This window comes from Taudactylus pleione, unplaced genomic scaffold (assembly GCF_031769625.1).
Source record: "Taudactylus pleione unplaced genomic scaffold, aTauple2 ptg000363l, whole genome shotgun sequence".
NCBI classification, from domain to species: Eukaryota; Metazoa; Chordata; class Amphibia; order Anura; family Myobatrachidae; genus Taudactylus; species Taudactylus pleione.
The window spans coordinates 1,391,608-1,409,698 of NW_028284764.1; the positions used below are offsets into that span (position 1 = coordinate 1,391,608).

General features: G+C 47.2%; 1 protein-coding gene across 4 annotated transcripts in view; it reads right to left on the reverse strand.

The window, feature by feature from the left end:
• XDH (xanthine dehydrogenase) overlaps positions 1–18,091 on the reverse strand; it is a 140,225-nt gene that overhangs the window by 54,062 nt on the left and 68,072 nt on the right. For all 4 annotated transcript variants that reach the window (XM_088444433.1, XM_088444430.1, XM_088444432.1 and 1 more), the window contains 4 exons: positions 16,245–16,419; positions 5,082–5,171; positions 3,529–3,698; positions 3,027–3,150 (listed from right to left, as the gene is read on the reverse strand). In XM_088444433.1, the coding sequence (XP_088300559.1) occupies positions 3,027–3,150; positions 3,529–3,698; positions 5,082–5,171; positions 16,245–16,419 (559 nt within the window). The remainder of the gene's footprint in view (positions 1–3,026; positions 3,151–3,528; positions 3,699–5,081; positions 5,172–16,244; positions 16,420–18,091) is intronic.

An 18,091-nucleotide genomic window follows, 5' to 3' on the forward strand; every position in this document is an offset into this window, starting at 1 on the left:
CTGCGGTCCCTCCTTCATACATCCGGGGGATACTTAGTATTTGAGGTAAATCCCCGAAAACAGGTGTTTTCGGGGAATTTACCTCAAATTAACTTTGATAAATGTGCCCCTAAATGTTAAAAGAAAATGACATAGGGCCTCCCTCCTAAAGCTTAACCAGCCCCGGAATTGCCAGCCAATCCTGGTTCTTAAAATTACGGGGAACAAAATGAGTAGCTGATTTTAAATATAGGGAGAAAAAATTTGGCGTGAGGTATCCCCTATATTTAAAACCAGCTCTGGGACCTTTCTAGCGGGGGTCCCTTTCACCGGGCCTCCCAGCCGCAGCATCAGTCCTGACTGCTAGACAGCCCAGGTCTGGGATCCCTTTTGAGTTGGGGACGCCCCCAATAAAGGGGTCCCGCTCTCCAGGGCACCCCTGGCCTAGGCTGATAGCCCGGGGCTATCCCCGCCACCCCTGGGCGGTGGGTGGTGGGTTGATAGTGTAGGTGTAGTATGTAAAAAATAGAATAATTCACATTGTCTTTACAGTGGAACTACAGATCCCAGCAAGCCTCCCCAGCATGCTGGTACTTGGAGAACCACAAGTACCAGCATGCAGGGCATTAAGGGGCCACTGGTACGTGTAGTTCAACTGTAAAGAAATGTGTAAAACACATAACACACCGTGAAAATAAAGATTTATTACATACATACATACTCACCTGCTCCCAGATGTTCACGTCCCCTTGTCAACGTAAAGTATCCTATGGAAGTACCTGTAAAAAAGATCCAAACTCACCTTTTGTCCCACGATGTTCTCCGCAGTAATCCAATGAGGGCCCCAGACACACTGTATCAAAACGCATCAGCATATTGTTATTGTAACGCTAATGACAGCTCTGGGCTTGAGCGATCATTAGTGCCGGGCCGCCAGCCAATCAGTGGTGGCTTCCATTAGCGGCCGCTCATTGGCTGGGAGCAACGTGGACTTAGCCAATGAGCGGCTACTCCATGTTATTGCTATAGATACACAGGGGAACTGAATAAGTGCTCCCCGCATTATTACACATCTTATGAATAACTAAATAATATATGTCAGTCGCCGCTATGCCTGTGAGTGATCACTTTCTCTCTGCTCTGAGAATGACAAAATTCAAATACAAAAAACTTGAAAGGAATAAAAATCAATCTCTTTTTGTGTTAAACTGCTCTGTGCCAAAGATGGCGGAACAGATTCACTTGTGATCATATCATGCCGATATCACTCTACGTATTAATGTTCCTGCAGATCAGTTTTATGATCCCAGAATGATTAGCACCTAAACGTAGGGCGGGATAATGTTATATGGGTAGACATTAATTGCCGCCATCAGTGTTATTTCTGTACATAACGTTTTCCAGGGATAATTTGCAGCTGACCAGGTTCATCTAAGCAATACACATGCGGCTCTATCTAGGTGTAGCTCGGTACCCTACAAACTCATTGGTGAAAATCTATAATTGAATTATGCTGAAAGTCTGTCCACCACATGCTCAGTGGGGGCCTCATTCAGAGGTGGTCGGAGGATGCAAGCGGTCGCTCAGAAACTGGGCGGCCACTTGCATCCTGACCGACCGCCTCTGTTTCGGTCGTTAGGCTGTGGGTTAACACCCACAGCTCTAACGACCGCTAGGGTGATGGTCGCGATGGTCATTGACCATCGCGACCATCGGGGCTTACGACGAGACCCTAGGGTAGGGTCTCACTTGTCGTAAGCCCCGGAGAGCTTCTGGCTCTGTCAGAGCCGGAAGCTCTCCACTGACATCACTAGTGATGTCAGTGGGGACTCCCCCAAACGATAGGCGTTCCCATGGGAACGCCTCCGTTTGGGCTGCCACCCCCCGGCCCTCCTTCCAAACGGGGCGAGCTGTCAATCAACATCGACAGCTCGCCCCCTTTTGAAAGAGACCCGCTACGACCAGCGCTGTCGGTCGTAGCGGGTCTCACGCATGCGCACGAAGGAGCCGGCTCCCTCGTGCGCATGCGCACTAGACAAACATCGAGGCGGCCGTGCGGTCATAGACCGTACGGCCGCCTCTGAATACAGCCCTGGATCTGGACAGTACAAGCGCCCCCTGCTGGCAGATCATTTCAACTGCCAATCACACACCACATCAGTGAAGGCTCAGGGCCTCATTCAGAGGCGCTCGCTATTTGCGAACGGCCTGGCGATGGTCATGATTATCGCGACCATCGGCATTGCGAGGAGACCCTAGGGTAGGGTCTCGGCACTCGCAATGCCGAGTGGACTTCCTGCTCTTATAGAGCAGGAACTCCACTACTGACATCACTCGTGATGTCAGTAGGGCCGCCCACAAACGGCAGGCGTTCCTTCGGGAACGCCTCCGTTTGTGCAGCCACCCCCCCCTACCCGTCTACAAAACGGGGCGAGCTGTTGATCAACATCGACAGCTGCCCCGTTTTGTTGCGAGCCCCGGTGCAAGTGAAGTTCTCACTCGCTACGGGGCTTGCGCACGCGCGTGGTGCGCGCCGCACGTGCGCACTGGGCCACCATCGACCCGCTTGCGAGCACTATGCTCTCGTGAGCGGGTCTGAATCAGACACTCAGTCCGAAATTCCAGTGATTGTCCAGAGCCGTTGATTCAACATAACATAGAGTAACATGAAGAGAGAGAGATAGTGGGAGATGGGAGCAATACGTGGGGGATGGGAGCAGTAGGGTAAGGATAGGGGGAGACTGGAGGAATATCAGGAGACTAGAGGAATGGGGGAAGAGAGGGGCAAAATGCACAATAGCTACTGACGCGGCAAACAACAGTTTCAAAACACTATTAGGGACATATCCATGGACAAACATTCCCGGGTTAAATCTTTAAATAAAACTGGTCCATAAATATTGTAGTTGAGACACAGGTGCATTGTTATAACATACTCTTGGAAGGCGCTGCGTTGAGAAAGATGTAAGAAAGGCGCCATTATCCTCTCTCCGGTACCCAGGAATAAAAATCGTAGCACTAGGTTGTATTTCACTAATTCCACTTACCAGACTCTCTGCGAATATCTCCTCATCGTGTCTGATCCCAGTGACGTTACTCCCAGGGACGTCTTTAGCGGAAATGAAACGCACAAAGCCTGGAGTGAGCGCGGCCTCCGACTCATCAATGGAGCTGTAGAGAAATGAGGACAACATGACGTGGTACCTCCAGTTGTCCCAGCTCCCCAATCTGCCTGAGATTCTGAGCCTTTTACTACATTTGGACCTCCCTTATATGAGATGCAGGTGGGGAGGTCCAGGGGGAGCGGGTCATGGCCCCGCCTACCACTGCGCAGTGTCATGATTTGCCTCAGAGCACAGTGGTGGGCGGGGCTGGTGGGTCACCACATTGCTTCGCCTCATCATGGCCCCGCCTACTTCAGGTAAAAGTGGAGCAGGATCCGGGAGGTGGTCTAGTCTGCGCCAGGGGTCTAGAATAATGCTCAGAAGTTCAAACATTCTGGGAGAGTAGGCAATGGTCACCCCAATTTCACCTCGTCCCACCCCTTACATTATTTTAGCATGAGCCTTGGTGCTGGTTATTAATGCTAGACAGAGCTCATTTTCATAATGGGGGATGTCATCGCAGTACACGGCTTCTCCTGTCGCTTGTTTCATGGCTGACAGGTGCATTATGGGACGCCCTACAAAGTCTTCCGGATCCTGGCCTGCTGGAACCTCCTGAAGAACAAAGAGTCTTGATGTAATATATGATGTACAAGCTGACATTCTTAATTTGACAGCTACACGTCCCATCAAGGGGCCGCATTTACAAAGAAAATTATTTTGGATTCCCCTAGCGCACGTCACAGTGCTTGCCTAGGCCCCTATCCCTACCGCTCTTAGGAGATGCCCCAACACACTAAGGGGTCTATGTACTAAGCAGTGTTAGGAGACAGAGTGAAAAGTGGTGTCTGTGATAAGGTGCCAGTCAATCAGCTCCCAACTGTCATTTTTCAAACACAGCCTGTGAGATGGCAGTTAGGAGCTGATTGGCTGGCACCTTATCACTTTTCACTCTGGGCCTGATTCAGACCCGCTCGTGAGCGCTCGCAAGCGGGTCGATGGTGCCCAAGTGCGCATGCCTACCGTCTGGGTCTGGCCCCACTGACATCACTAGTGATGTCAGTGGGAGTGCTTTTGGCTTTGATAGAGCCAAAAGCACTCCTGGGCTTGCAGCAGCGAGACCCTACCGCAGGGTCTCGTCGCAAGCCCGATGGTCGCGATGGTCTTGACCATCGCGACCATCATTTTGGCCGCTCGCTATAGCTGTGGGTGGTCACCCACAGCTATGCGAGCGGCTAGGAGGCCGCTCCAAAAAGGAGCATGGTCGGCCCTGATTCAGAGCGAGTGCTCTGTCAGAGCGTCCGGCTCTGAATCAGGGCCTCTGTCTCCTAACACTGCTTAGTAAGAGGCGCCTTGTCCACACGTCCAACTATGACATCACAGTTCAACTAAAAACACATTAATCGCCACCACTTCCATTTCATAAAACATTTTAGTTTTTCTCCAAAAACACTTTTCTGTCTATCCTCATTTGCGGCTTAAATGAATCATGAACCATTGTATATCAATGATTTTCTTTATCGCGGCGATAGGGAATCTGTCATCACCATTTATCAGTCAGGACTAAAAATCATACACTTGTGAACTCCAAATATTATTCTAATTATATAACTATGGACCTGAAAATCTCAATAAAATGTAAAAACTCAATTGCAAATTTTTAATTTTTGTCTTTTTTTCATCATACTGTTGCAGTATATTTTTGTAGATCCTTGATAGTTTGGTATTTCCGTAATGGTTTCACCTCTGATAAATAGACCCATTAATGAGGAATGCCCACGCTCCTCCGTAAACCCAAGTGCTCTAACGGAAATCTGGGAACACCTCCTGAAATCGAGGTACGCTTTGTAAAATAGCCCTGATGTGTGTCCCTGTGTTCTTTACCCCATTCACTTAGTCTAACGCTATTTTTTTCTTTTATATAATTTATCCACACACATTCTCCTAATTCCTTTATATTCCTACAGTAATGCTTCAGAGATTATATTAGGACGTTACCTGAAAGAGCTGGACGCTGGACGTCTCCGGCTTACTGAACAATTCTGTGGCGCTCTCATATTTGGGAGGGACAACTTCGGAGAAGTTATACTAGACCGAGGAAAGAATATTAATTAAAAAATAAAAATAAATAGACAAACAGATAACTAAAACAAACAAAAAACATTTTCTGGGTGTGTGAGCGCGAGGCCACGTGTATAACCAATTAAAAGTGTAAACGCGAGGCCGCATATGTATAACATACTAGGGGTGTGACCATGATGCCGCATATGTATAACATACTAGGGGTGTGACCATGATGCCGTATGGGTATAACATACTAAGGGTGTGACCATGATGCCGTATGTATATAACATACTAGGGGTGTGACCATGATGCCATATGGGTATAACATACTAAGGGTGTGACCATGATGCCGTATGTATATAACATACTAGGGGTGTGACCATGATGCCGCATGTGTATAACATACTAGGGGTGTGACCATGATGCCGTACGTGTATAACATACTAGGGGTGTGACCATGATGCCGTATGTGTATAACATACTAGGGGTGTGACCATGATGCCGTATGGGTATAACATACTAAGGGTGTGACCATGATGCCGTATGTATATAACATACTAGGGGTGTGACCATGATGCCGTATGGGTATAACATACTAAGGGTGTGACCATGATGCCGTATGTGTATAACATACTAGGGGTGTGACCATGATGCCGCATGTGTATAACATACTAGGGGTGTGACCATGATGCCGTATGTGTATAACATACTAGGGGTGTGACCATGATGCCGTATGTGTATAACATACTAGGGGTGTGACCATGATGCCGTATGTGTATAACATACTAGAGGTGTGACCATGATGCCGCATGTGTATAACATACTAGGGGTGTGACCATGATGCCGTATGGGTATAACATACTAGGGGTGTGACCATGATGCCATATGGGTATAACATACTAGGGGTGTGACCATGATGCCGTATGTGTATAACATACTAGGGATGTGACATGATGCCGCATGTGTATAACATACTAGGGGTGTGACCATGATGCCGTATGTATATAACATACTAGGGGTGTGACCATGATGCCGCATATGTATAACATACTAGGGGTGTGACCATGATGCCGCATGTATATAACATACTAGGGGTGTGACCATGATGCCGTATGTGTATAACATACTAGGGGTGTGACCATGATGCCGTATGTGTTTAACATACTAGGGGTGTGACCATGATGCCGTATGTGTATAACATACTAGGGGTGTGGCCATGATGCCGTATGTGTATAACATACTAGGGGTGTGACCATGATGCCGTATGTGTATAACATACTAGGGGTGTGACCATGATGCCATATGTGTATAACATACTAGGGGTGTGACCATGATGCCGTATGTGTATAACATACTAGGGGTGTGACCATGATGCCGCATATGTATAACATACTAGGGGTGTGACCATGATGCCGTATGTGTATAACATACTAGGGGTGTGACCATGATGCCGTATGTGTATAACATATTAGGGTGTGACCATGATGCCGTATGGGTATAACATATTAGGGCGTGACCATGATGCCGCATGTGTATAACATACTAGGGGTGTGACCATGATGCCGCATGTGTATAACATAGTAGGGGTGTGACCATGATACCGTATGGGTATAACATACTAGGGGTGTGACCATGATGCCGTATGTGTATAACATACTAGGGGTGTGACCATGATGCCGTATGTGTATAACATACTAGGGGTGTGACCATGATTCCGTATGTGTATAACATACTAGGGGTGTGACCATGATGCCGTATGTGTATAACATACTAGGGATGTGACCATGATGCCGTATGTGTATAACATATTAGCGTGTGACCATGATGCCGCATGTGTATAACATACTAGGGGTGTGACCATGATGCCGTATGTGTATAACATATTAGGGTGTGACCATGATGCCGTATGTGTATAACATATTAGGGTGTGACCATGATGTCGCATGTGTATAACATACTAGGGGTGTGACCATGATGCCGTATGTGTATAACATATTAGGGTGTGACCATGATGCCGTATGTGTATAACATATTAGGGTGTGACCATGATGCCGCATGTGTATAACATACTAGGGGTGTGACCACGATGCTGTATGTGTATAACATACTAGGGGTGTGACCACAATGCCGCATATGTATAACATAGTAGGGGTGTGACCATGATGCCGCATGTGTATAACATAGTAGGGGTGTGACCATGATGCCGTAATGGTATAACATATTAGGGTGTGACCATGATGCCGTATGTGTATAACATACTAGGGGTGTGACCATGATGCCGTATGTGTATAACATAGTAGGGGTATGACCATGATGCCGTATGGGTATAACATACTAGGGGTGTGACCATGATGCCGTATGTGTATAACATACTAGGGGTGTGACCATGATGCCGTATGTGTATAACATACTAGGGGTGTGACCATGATGCCGTATGTGTATAACATACTAGGGGTGTGACCATGATGCCGTATGTGTATAACATACTAGGGGTGTGACCATGATGCCGCATGTGTATAACATACTAGGGATGTGACCATGATGCCGCATATGTATAACATACTAGGGGTGTGACCATAATGCCGTATGTGTATAACATACTAGGGGTGTGACCACATTGCTGCATATGTATAACATACTAGGGGTGTGACCATGATGCCGTATGTGTATAACATACTAGGGGTGTGACCACAATGCCGCATATGTATAACATAGTAGGGGTGTGACCATGATGCCGCATGTGTATAACATAGTAGGGGTGTGACCATGATGCCGTAATGGTATAACATACTAGGGGTGTGACCATGATGCCGTATGTGTATAACATACTAGGGGTGTGACCATGATGCCGTATGTGTATAACATAGTAGGGGTATGACCATGATGCCGTATGGGTATAACATACTAGGGGTGTGACCATGATGCCGTATGTGTATAACATACTAGGGGTGTGACCATGATGCCGTATGTGTATAACATAGTAGGGGTATGACCATGATGCCGTATGGGTATAACATACTAGGGGTGTGACCATGATGCCGTATGTGTATAACATACTAGGGGTGTGACCATGATGCCGTATGTGTATAACATACTAGGGGTGTGACCATGATGCCGTATGTGTATAACATACTAGGGGTGTGACCATGATGCCGTATGTGTATAACATACTAGGGGTGTGACCATGATGCCGCATGTGTATAACATACTAGGGATGTGACCATGATGCCGCATATGTATAACATACTAGGGGTGTGACCATAATGCCGTATGTGTATAACATACTAGGGGTGTGACCACAATGCTGCATATGTATAACATACTAGGGGTGTGACCATGATGCCGTATGTGTATAACATACTAGGGGTGTGACCATGATGCCGTATGTGTATAACATACTAGGGGTGTGACCATGATGCCGCATGTGTATAACATACTGGGGGTGTGACCATGATGCCGCATGTGTATAACATACTAGGGGTGTGACCATGATGCCGCATGTGTATAACATACTGGGGTTGTGACCATGATGCCGTATGTGTATAACATACTAGGGGTGTGACCATGATGCCGTATGTGTATAACATACTAGGGGTGTGACCATGATGCCGCATATGTATAACATACTAGGGGTGTGACCATGATGCCGCATATGTATAACATACTAGGGGTGTGACCATGATGCCGTATGTGTATAACATACTAGGGGTGTGACCATGATGCCGTATGTGTATAACATACTAGGGGTGTGACCATGATGCCGTATGTGTATAACATACTAGGGGTGTGACCATGATGCCGCATGTGTATAACATACTAGGGATGTGACCATGATGCCGCATATGTATAACATACTAGGGGTGTGACCATAATGCCGTATGTGTATAACATACTAGGGGTGTGACCACAATGCTGCATATGTATAACATACTAGGGGTGTGACCATGATGCCGTATGTGTATAACATACTAGGGGTGTGACCATGATGCCGTATGTGTATAACATACTAGGGGTGTGACCATGATGCCGCATGTGTATAACATACTGGGGGTGTGACCATGATGCCGCATGTGTATAACATACTAGGGGTGTGACCATGATGCCGCATGTGTATAACATACTGGGGTTGTGACCATGATGCCGTATGTGTATAACATACTAGGGGTGTGACCATGATGCCGTATGTGTATAACATACTAGGGGTGTGACCATGATGCCGCATATGTATAACATACTAGGGGTGTGACCATGATGCCGCATATGTATAACATACTAGGGGTGTGACCATGATGCCGCATGTGTATAACATAGTAGGGGTGTGACCATGATGCCGTATGTATATAACATACTAGGGATGTGACCATGATGCCGCATATGTATAACATACTAGGGATGTGACCATGATGCCGTATGTATATAACATACTAGGGGTGTGACCATGATGCCGCATGTGTATAACATACTAGGGGTGTGACCATGATGCCGTATGTGTATAATATACTAGGGGTGTGACCATGATGCCGTATGTGTATAACATAGTAGGGGTGTGACCATGATGCCGTATGTGTATAACATACTAGGGATGTGACCATGATGCCGTATGTGTATAACATACTAGGGGTGTGACCATGATGCCGTATGTGTATAATATACTAGGGGTGTGACCATGATGCCGTATGTGTATAACATAGTAGGGGTGTGACCATGATGCCGTATGTGTATAACATACTAGGGATGTGACCATGATGCCGTATGTGTATAACATACTAGGGGTGTGACCATGATGCCGTATGTGTGCGTGGATCACTCAGGGATACGTGTACAACCTAGTAGGGGTGTGACCGCGTGGATCACTCAGGGATACGTGTATAACCTAGTAGGGGTGTGACCGCGTGGATCACTCAGAGATACGTGTATAACCTAGTAGGGGTGTGACCGCGTGGATCACTCTAGGATACGTGTAAAACCTAGATGGGGTGTGACCGCGTGGATCACTCAGAGATACGTGTATAACCTAGTAGGGGTGTGACCGCGTGGATCACTCAGGGATACGTATAAAACCTAGATGGGGTGTGACCTCGTGGATCACTCAGGGATACGTGTAAAACCTAGATGGGGTGTGACCGCGTGGATCACTCAGGGATACGTGTAAAACCTAGATGGGGTGTGCTCATGCAGATCCCTCTAGGCCACATGTGTACAATATAGTAGGGGTGTGACCACACAGATCTCTCTAGGACATGTGTATAACCTTCGTGTCTGGGGACAGTCTTGAACCTAACTGCTGTCTAGAGGCCCCCATACACGGTAAGATTCAAAGTTGATAAGATGAGTTGTACGATTGCCCTTGAAATTCTTCCCTTGAAATTCTTCATAAGATGTGGATAAATGGTGTACGATTGATCGTTACGATCATAGGATAAGATGCACAGAAGTGTCACATCGTACACGATCAGTTGGGATCTCTCTGCAAAATCATTTGATCTGCGATCCAACTAGACGACGGCGGGGACGCACATCGGGGCCGCAGAACACACAAAATACACCTATTTTCACATGATTGGTCTGTCCAACCATATCGTGTAAAAAATCGTCCCGTGTATGGGCACCATAACACTAACCACAGCCTAACACCAACCTTAACTGCAGTCCAATTATAATCTTAACCGCATCCTAACCTTAACCGCACCTTAACTGCAGTCTAACTCTAATGGTGCATACACACGGTCACATTTGTTAGATGAACGATTTGAACGATTTTACCAACGATTTCATGAACTACGAACAATTTCAGACAGTATTAAAATGAATGAAAATCGACCAAATCTGATTGCAAACACAGCAGATGTCAGATATCGTTATCTGACAAACGGGAACGCGCATCGCTCATCGTTGCAGGGACACATGTCAGATTTTCTTTCAGATATGAACGATTGAATGATTTTTAAAATCGTTATCGTTCAAATCTGAAAGAAAATCTGACCCTGTGTATGCACCATAACACTAACCACAGCCTAACCCTGACAGCACCCTAACTGCTGTATAACTCTAACCCTAACCACAGCCTAACCCTAACCACATCCTGACCCTAACTGCTGTATAACTCTAACAACAGCCTAACCCTAACCACAGCCTAACCCTAACCGCACCCTAACTGCTGTCTAACCCTAACCACAGCCTAACCCTAACCGCGTCCTGACCCTAACTGCTGTATAACTCTAACCCTAACCGCGTCCTGACCCTAACTGCTGTATAACTCTAACCCTAACCACAGCCTAACCCTAACTGCTGTATAACACTAACAACAGCCTAACCCTAACCGCACCCTAACTGCTGTCTAACCCTAACCGCATCCTGACCCTAACTGCTGTATAACTCTAACCCTAACCGCATCCTGACCCTAACTGCTGTCTAACCCTAGCCACAGCCTAACCCTAACTGCGTCCTGACCCTAACTGCTGTATAACTCTAACCCTAACCACAGCCTAACCCTAACTGCTGTCTAACCCTAACCACAGCCTAACCCTAACCGCATCCTGACCCTAACTGCTGTATAACTCTAACCCTAAACACAGCCTAACCCTAACCGCATCCTGACCCTAACTGCTGTATAACTCTAACCCTAAACACAGCCTAACCCTAACCGCATCCTGACCCTAACTGCTGTATAACTCTAACCCTAACCGCATCCTGACCCTAACCGCATCCTGACCCTAACTGCTGTATAACTCTAACCCTAACCGCATCCTGACCCTAACCGTATCCTGACCCTAACCGCATCCTGACCCTAACCGCATCCTGACCCTAACTGCTGTATAACTCTAACCCTAACCGCATCCTGACCCTAACTGCTGTATAACTGTAACCCTAACCGCATCCTGACCCTAACTGCTGTATAACTGTAACCCTAACCGCATCCTGACCCTAACTGCTGTATAACTCTAACCCTAACCGCATCCTGACCCTAACCGCATCCTGACCCTAACCACAGCCTAACCCTAACCACATCCTGACCCTAACTGCTGTATAACTCTAACAACAGCCTAACCCTAACCACAGCCTAACCCTAACCGCACCCTAACTGCTGTCTAACCCTAACCACAGCCTAACCCTAACCGCGTCCTGACCCTAACTGCTGTATAACTCTAACCCTAACCGCGTCCTGACCCTAACTGCTGTATAACTCTAACCCTAACCACAGCCTAACCCTAACTGCTGTATAACACTAACAACAGCCTAACCCTAACCGCACCCTAACTGCTGTCTAACCCTAACCGCATCCTGACCCTAACTGCTGTATAACTCTAACCCTAACCGCATCCTGACCCTAACTGCTGTCTAACCCTAGCCACAGCCTAACCCTAACTGCGTCCTGACCCTAACTGCTGTATAACTCTAACCCTAACCACAGCCTAACCCTAACTGCTGTCTAACCCTAACCACAGCCTAACCCTAACCGCATCCTGACCCTAACTGCTGTCTAACTCTAACCCTAACCACAGCCTAACCCTAACCGCATCCTGACCCTAACTGCTGTATAACTCTAACCCTAAACACAGCCTAACCCTAACCGCATCCTGACCCTAACTGCTGTATAACTCTAACCCTAAACACAGCCTAACCCTAACCGCATCCTGACCCTAACTGCTGTATAACTCTAACCCTAACCGCATCCTGACCCTAACCGCATCCTGACCCTAACTGCTGTATAACTCTAACCCTAACCGCATCCTGACCCTAACCGTATCCTGACCCTAACCGCATCCTGACCCTAACCGCATCCTGACCCTAACTGCTGTATAACTCTAACCCTAACCGCATCCTGACCCTAACTGCTGTATAACTGTAACCCTAACCGCATCCTGACCCTAACTGCTGTATAACTGTAACCCTAACCGCATCCTGACCCTAACTGCTGTATAACTCTAACCCTAACCGCATCCTGACCCTAACCGCATCCTGACCCTAACCGCATCCTAACCCTAACTGCTGTATAACTCTAACCCTAACCGCATCCTGACCCTAACCGTATCCTGACCCTAACCGCATCCTGACCCTAACCGCATCCTGACCCTAACTGCTGTATAACTCTAACCCTAACCGCATCCTGACCCTAACCGCATCCTGACCCTAACTGCTGTATAACTCTAACCCTAACCGCATCCTGACCCTAACCGTATCCTGACCCTAACCGCATCCTGACCCTAACCGCATCCTGACCCTAACTGCTGTATAACTCTAACCCTAACCGCATCCTGACCCTAACTGCTGTATAACTGTAACCCTAACCGCATCCTGACCCTAACTGCTGTATAACTGTAACCCTAACCGCATCCTGACCCTAACTGCTGTATAACTCTAACCCTAACCGCATCCTGACCCTAACCGCATCCTGACCCTAACCACAGCCTAACCCTAACCACATCCTGACCCTAACTGCTGTATAACTCTAACCCTAACCGCATCCTGACCCTAACCGCATCCTGACCCTAACCGCATCCTAACCCTAACTGCTGTATAACTCTAACCCTAACCGCATCCTGACCCTAACCGTATCCTGACCCTAACCGCATCCTGACCCTAACCGCATCCTGACCCTAACTGCTGTATAACTCTAACCCTAACCGCATCCTGACCCTAACCGCATCCTGACCCTAACTGCTGTATAACTCTAACCCTAACCGCATCCTGACCCTAACCGTATCCTGACCCTAACCGCATCCTGACCCTAACCGCATCCTGACCCTAACTGCTGTATAACTCTAACCCTAACCGCATCCTGACCCTAACTGCTGTATAACTGTAACCCTAACCGCATCCTGACCCTAACTGCTGTATAACTGTAACCCTAACCGCATCCTGACCCTAACTGCTGTATAACTCTAACCCTAACCGCATCCTGACCCTAACCGCATCCTGACCCTAACCGCATCCTGACCCTAACTGCTGTATAACTCTAACCCTAACCGCATCCTGACCCTAACCGCATCCTGACCCTAACCACAGCCTAACCCTAACCACATCCTGACCCTAACTGCTGTATAACTCTAACCCTAACCGCATCCTGACCCTAACCGCATCCTGACCCTAACCGCATCCTAACCCTAACTGCTGTATAACTCTAACCCTAACCGCATCCTGACCCTAACCGTATCCTGACCCTAACCGCATCCTGACCCTAACCGCATCCTGACCCTAACTGCTGTATAACTCTAACCCTAACCGCATCCTGACCCTAACCGCATCCTGACCCTAACTGCTGTATAACTCTAACCCTAACCGCATCCTGACCCTAACCGTATTCTGACCCTAACCGCATCCTGACCCTAACCGCATCCTGACCCTAACTGCTGTATAACTCTAACCCTAACCGCATCCTGACCCTAACTGCTGTATAACTGTAACCCTAACCGCATCCTGACCCTAACTGCTGTATAACTGTAACCCTAACCGCATCCTGACCCTAACTGCTGTATAACTCTAACCCTAACCGCATCCTGACCCTAACCGCATCCTGACCCTAACCACAGCCTAACCCTAACCACATCCTGACCCTAACTGCTGTATAACTCTAACCCTAACCGCATCCTGACCCTAACCGCATCCTGACCCTAACCGCATCCTAACCCTAACTGCTGTATAACTCTAACCCTAACCGCATCCTGACCCTAACCGTATCCTGACCCTAACCGCATCCTGACCCTAACCGCATCCTGACCCTAACTGCTGTATAACTCTAACCCTAACCGCATCCTGACCCTAACCGCATCCTGACCCTAACTGCTGTATAACTCTAACCCTAACCGCATCCTGACCCTAACCGTATCCTGACCCTAACCGCATCCTGACCCTAACCGCATCCTGACCCTAACTGCTGTATAACTCTAACCCTAACCGCATCCTGACCCTAACTGCTGTATAACTGTAACCCTAACCGCATCCTGACCCTAACTGCTGTATAACTGTAACCCTAACCGCATCCTGACCCTAACTGCTGTATAACTCTAACCCTAACCGCATCCTGACCCTAACCGCATCCTGACCCTAACCGCATCCTGACCCTAACTGCTGTATAACTCTAACCCTAACCGCATCCTGACCCTAACCGCATCCTGACCCTAACCACAGCCTAACCCTAACCACATCCTGACCCTAACTGCTGTATAACTCTAACCCTAACCGCATCCTGACCCTAACCGCATCCTGACCCTAACCGCATCCTAACCCTAACTGCTGTATAACTCTAACCCTAACCGCATCCTGACCCTAACCGTATCCTGACCCTAACCGCATCCTGACCCTAACCGCATCCTGACCCTAACTGCTGTATAACTCTAACCCTAACCGCATCCTGACCCTAACCGCATCCTGACCCTAACTGCTGTATAACTCTAACCCTAACCGCATCCTGACCCTAACCGTATCCTGACCCTAACCGCATCCTGACCCTAACCGCATCCTGACCCTAACTGCTGTATAACTCTAACCCTAACCGCATCCTGACCCTAACTGCTGTATAACTGTAACCCTAACCGCATCCTGACCCTAACTGCTGTATAACTGTAACCCTAACCGCATCCTGACCCTAACTGCTGTATAACTCTAACCCTAACCGCATCCTGACCCTAACCGCATCCTGACCCTAACCGCATCCTAACCCTAACTGCTGTATAACTCTATAACCATAACAGGAGTTTAAGCCTAACCGCAGCCTATCCTTAACACTAAAATGGGCTGTTAACACTTTGAATGCCAACATAATTACCGCATCCCCATAAGAACTCCCCATTAGAGTCCAGTTGCGCCTCTTGAGTCTGAAACACGTACAAAGCTGCATCGTCGGTAAGTGCGTGCACTCTGATCAGGAACATGCGCAGTGCAAAAACGCAAGGTACGCTCCGCCAACAGGCATCAGCCCAACTACTGCCTCAGACCCTATGTGCGGATACATTTGCTGCTGGATGGGTATAACATATTATTTATATCTAGGTCATAAACCAGCCTGAGAAAAATATAACCTACACATAAAAACAAAGAATAATAACAATTATAATAATGGCCACTGATCCCAGACACTACTGACATATCACCACTCACATCCCCATTCAGATCCCGCTGCAGCTTCTTAAGAACCGTGAGGTAAAATCTGTAGAAGAAACTGAGAGTCAGGTTCTGCCGGAATTCCACCATTCCCCCGGGAGCGCCGGGAGACAACGCCATCTCTTTGGCCAGAAGCCTGCAGGTGTCCTGGAGTAAACTGTCGTCCCATTCCCTGGTTGGAGAGACAGACGCGATTACTGCACAGTTACACGGAGGAAACAGGTGGATTATGAAAGTAGCTGCAATCTTTGTGCATCTGTCATTCATACATACCATTTACACGTGTGATTGACGGGGTCATTTATGGGTGTACAGCATCGGATTGACAGTCAGTAAAGCTGTTTTTCTTGTTTTGTGACCCCACACAGCTGTTTCCTTTGTCTTATCTTACACAGCTGTGCGTAGGTTTGGGCAATGTTAGCTCTGGATGATGAGCGGGTAATGTGTCCTTCCGTCCTTTGTATACTAAGTAGATGCAATTATACATTACATCCGTGTATATCTGGCGTTGCCATTACTTTCAGGCAGGGACGGAGGGGACGCATCTTAGGGGATCCAGGGCTATTGTTGTCAAACAGTGGTGAATTTCCCATTAGGTACATGAAGCACCTACCTTGGGGTGTCACTTGGACGCTTGCCTTATTACTGTCATTTCCCAGTAGCACCAAAATATTTCCACTGTACCGCGCCATATGCTATCTTGGGTTTGTGAGTGTGGTCGGGTAGGACAAACGCAAACTACCCTCGTAAGCTGTCCTACTTAGTAAATATGTATATATAATTAAAAATCAAAATGAAATGTCATAGCTCATGGCCTTATTCAATTAGAGGTGAATAGTCCGACCTCAGACTTTTCGCCTCTAATTGAATAAGGCCATGAGCTATGACATTTCATTTTGTTTTTAATTATATATACACCACATCATCGCTGTTTTTCCAGGGGATAAACTATCGGGCGCGTGCCCATTTATCCCTGTATTCAATTAGGAAGCGGTGAAAACGGGACCCGGTGGAAAGGTAAGTATTGAAAAGTCCTGTCACTTTTTGGGGAAATCAGCCTGTCACCCCCCAAAAGATGGTCTGACATGGGTCCCCCTGATTTGGCCTGCTGAAGGTAATAGGGGTTTTTAGACAGGCGTGCCAGGTTCATTAATGCATCTTTGAAGAAGTGGTGAAGAATAGCATTTAGTAGCTTTATTTTTTGACAAAATAACTATTCCCATCAAATTTGGGGTACATGAAAATGGGTGCAAGCATATTTTTAAGTCCCTAAAATGATTTTTAAAAATTCTTCAAAAATCCACCTGCAGCAACCACCCGCATTCTAGAAAACACCTGCCGCATACAGGGAGACCCTGCCTGAGTCATTTTCGCTAGTTTTTAAGTTTGTCCCCCAACTTTCTTTGTACGCCCCCAAAATGAAACCACTTTTTTTGGGGTGTCCTATGCTTTTTTAAAAAAATTTTTTGACACAGATTACTTTAAGGGAACACTCCAAAGGCTGCAGGGTATTTCGTTTATTCTACACCCAAAAACCCCAATTCTGCACTTTTTTTCGCCACCTAAACAGTGGTGAAAACTTCTCCCCGGTTTTTTTACAAAGACTTTTCGCACCTGCGAAAAGTCTTTGAAATTGAATATGGGGATAAGTGACAATGGCGAAAATGACGGACTTTTCGCTCCAAATTGAATATGCCCCTTAATTATAAACTGAAAATTGCCAAATTAATAAAAATAATAAAATTGGGGGGTTGGGGAACATTACTGTGGTTCCTAGGGGCACCCTGACCCCTAAATCCGACCCTGCTGCCAGAACTTACATTATAAGGAAACTTTTGATAAAG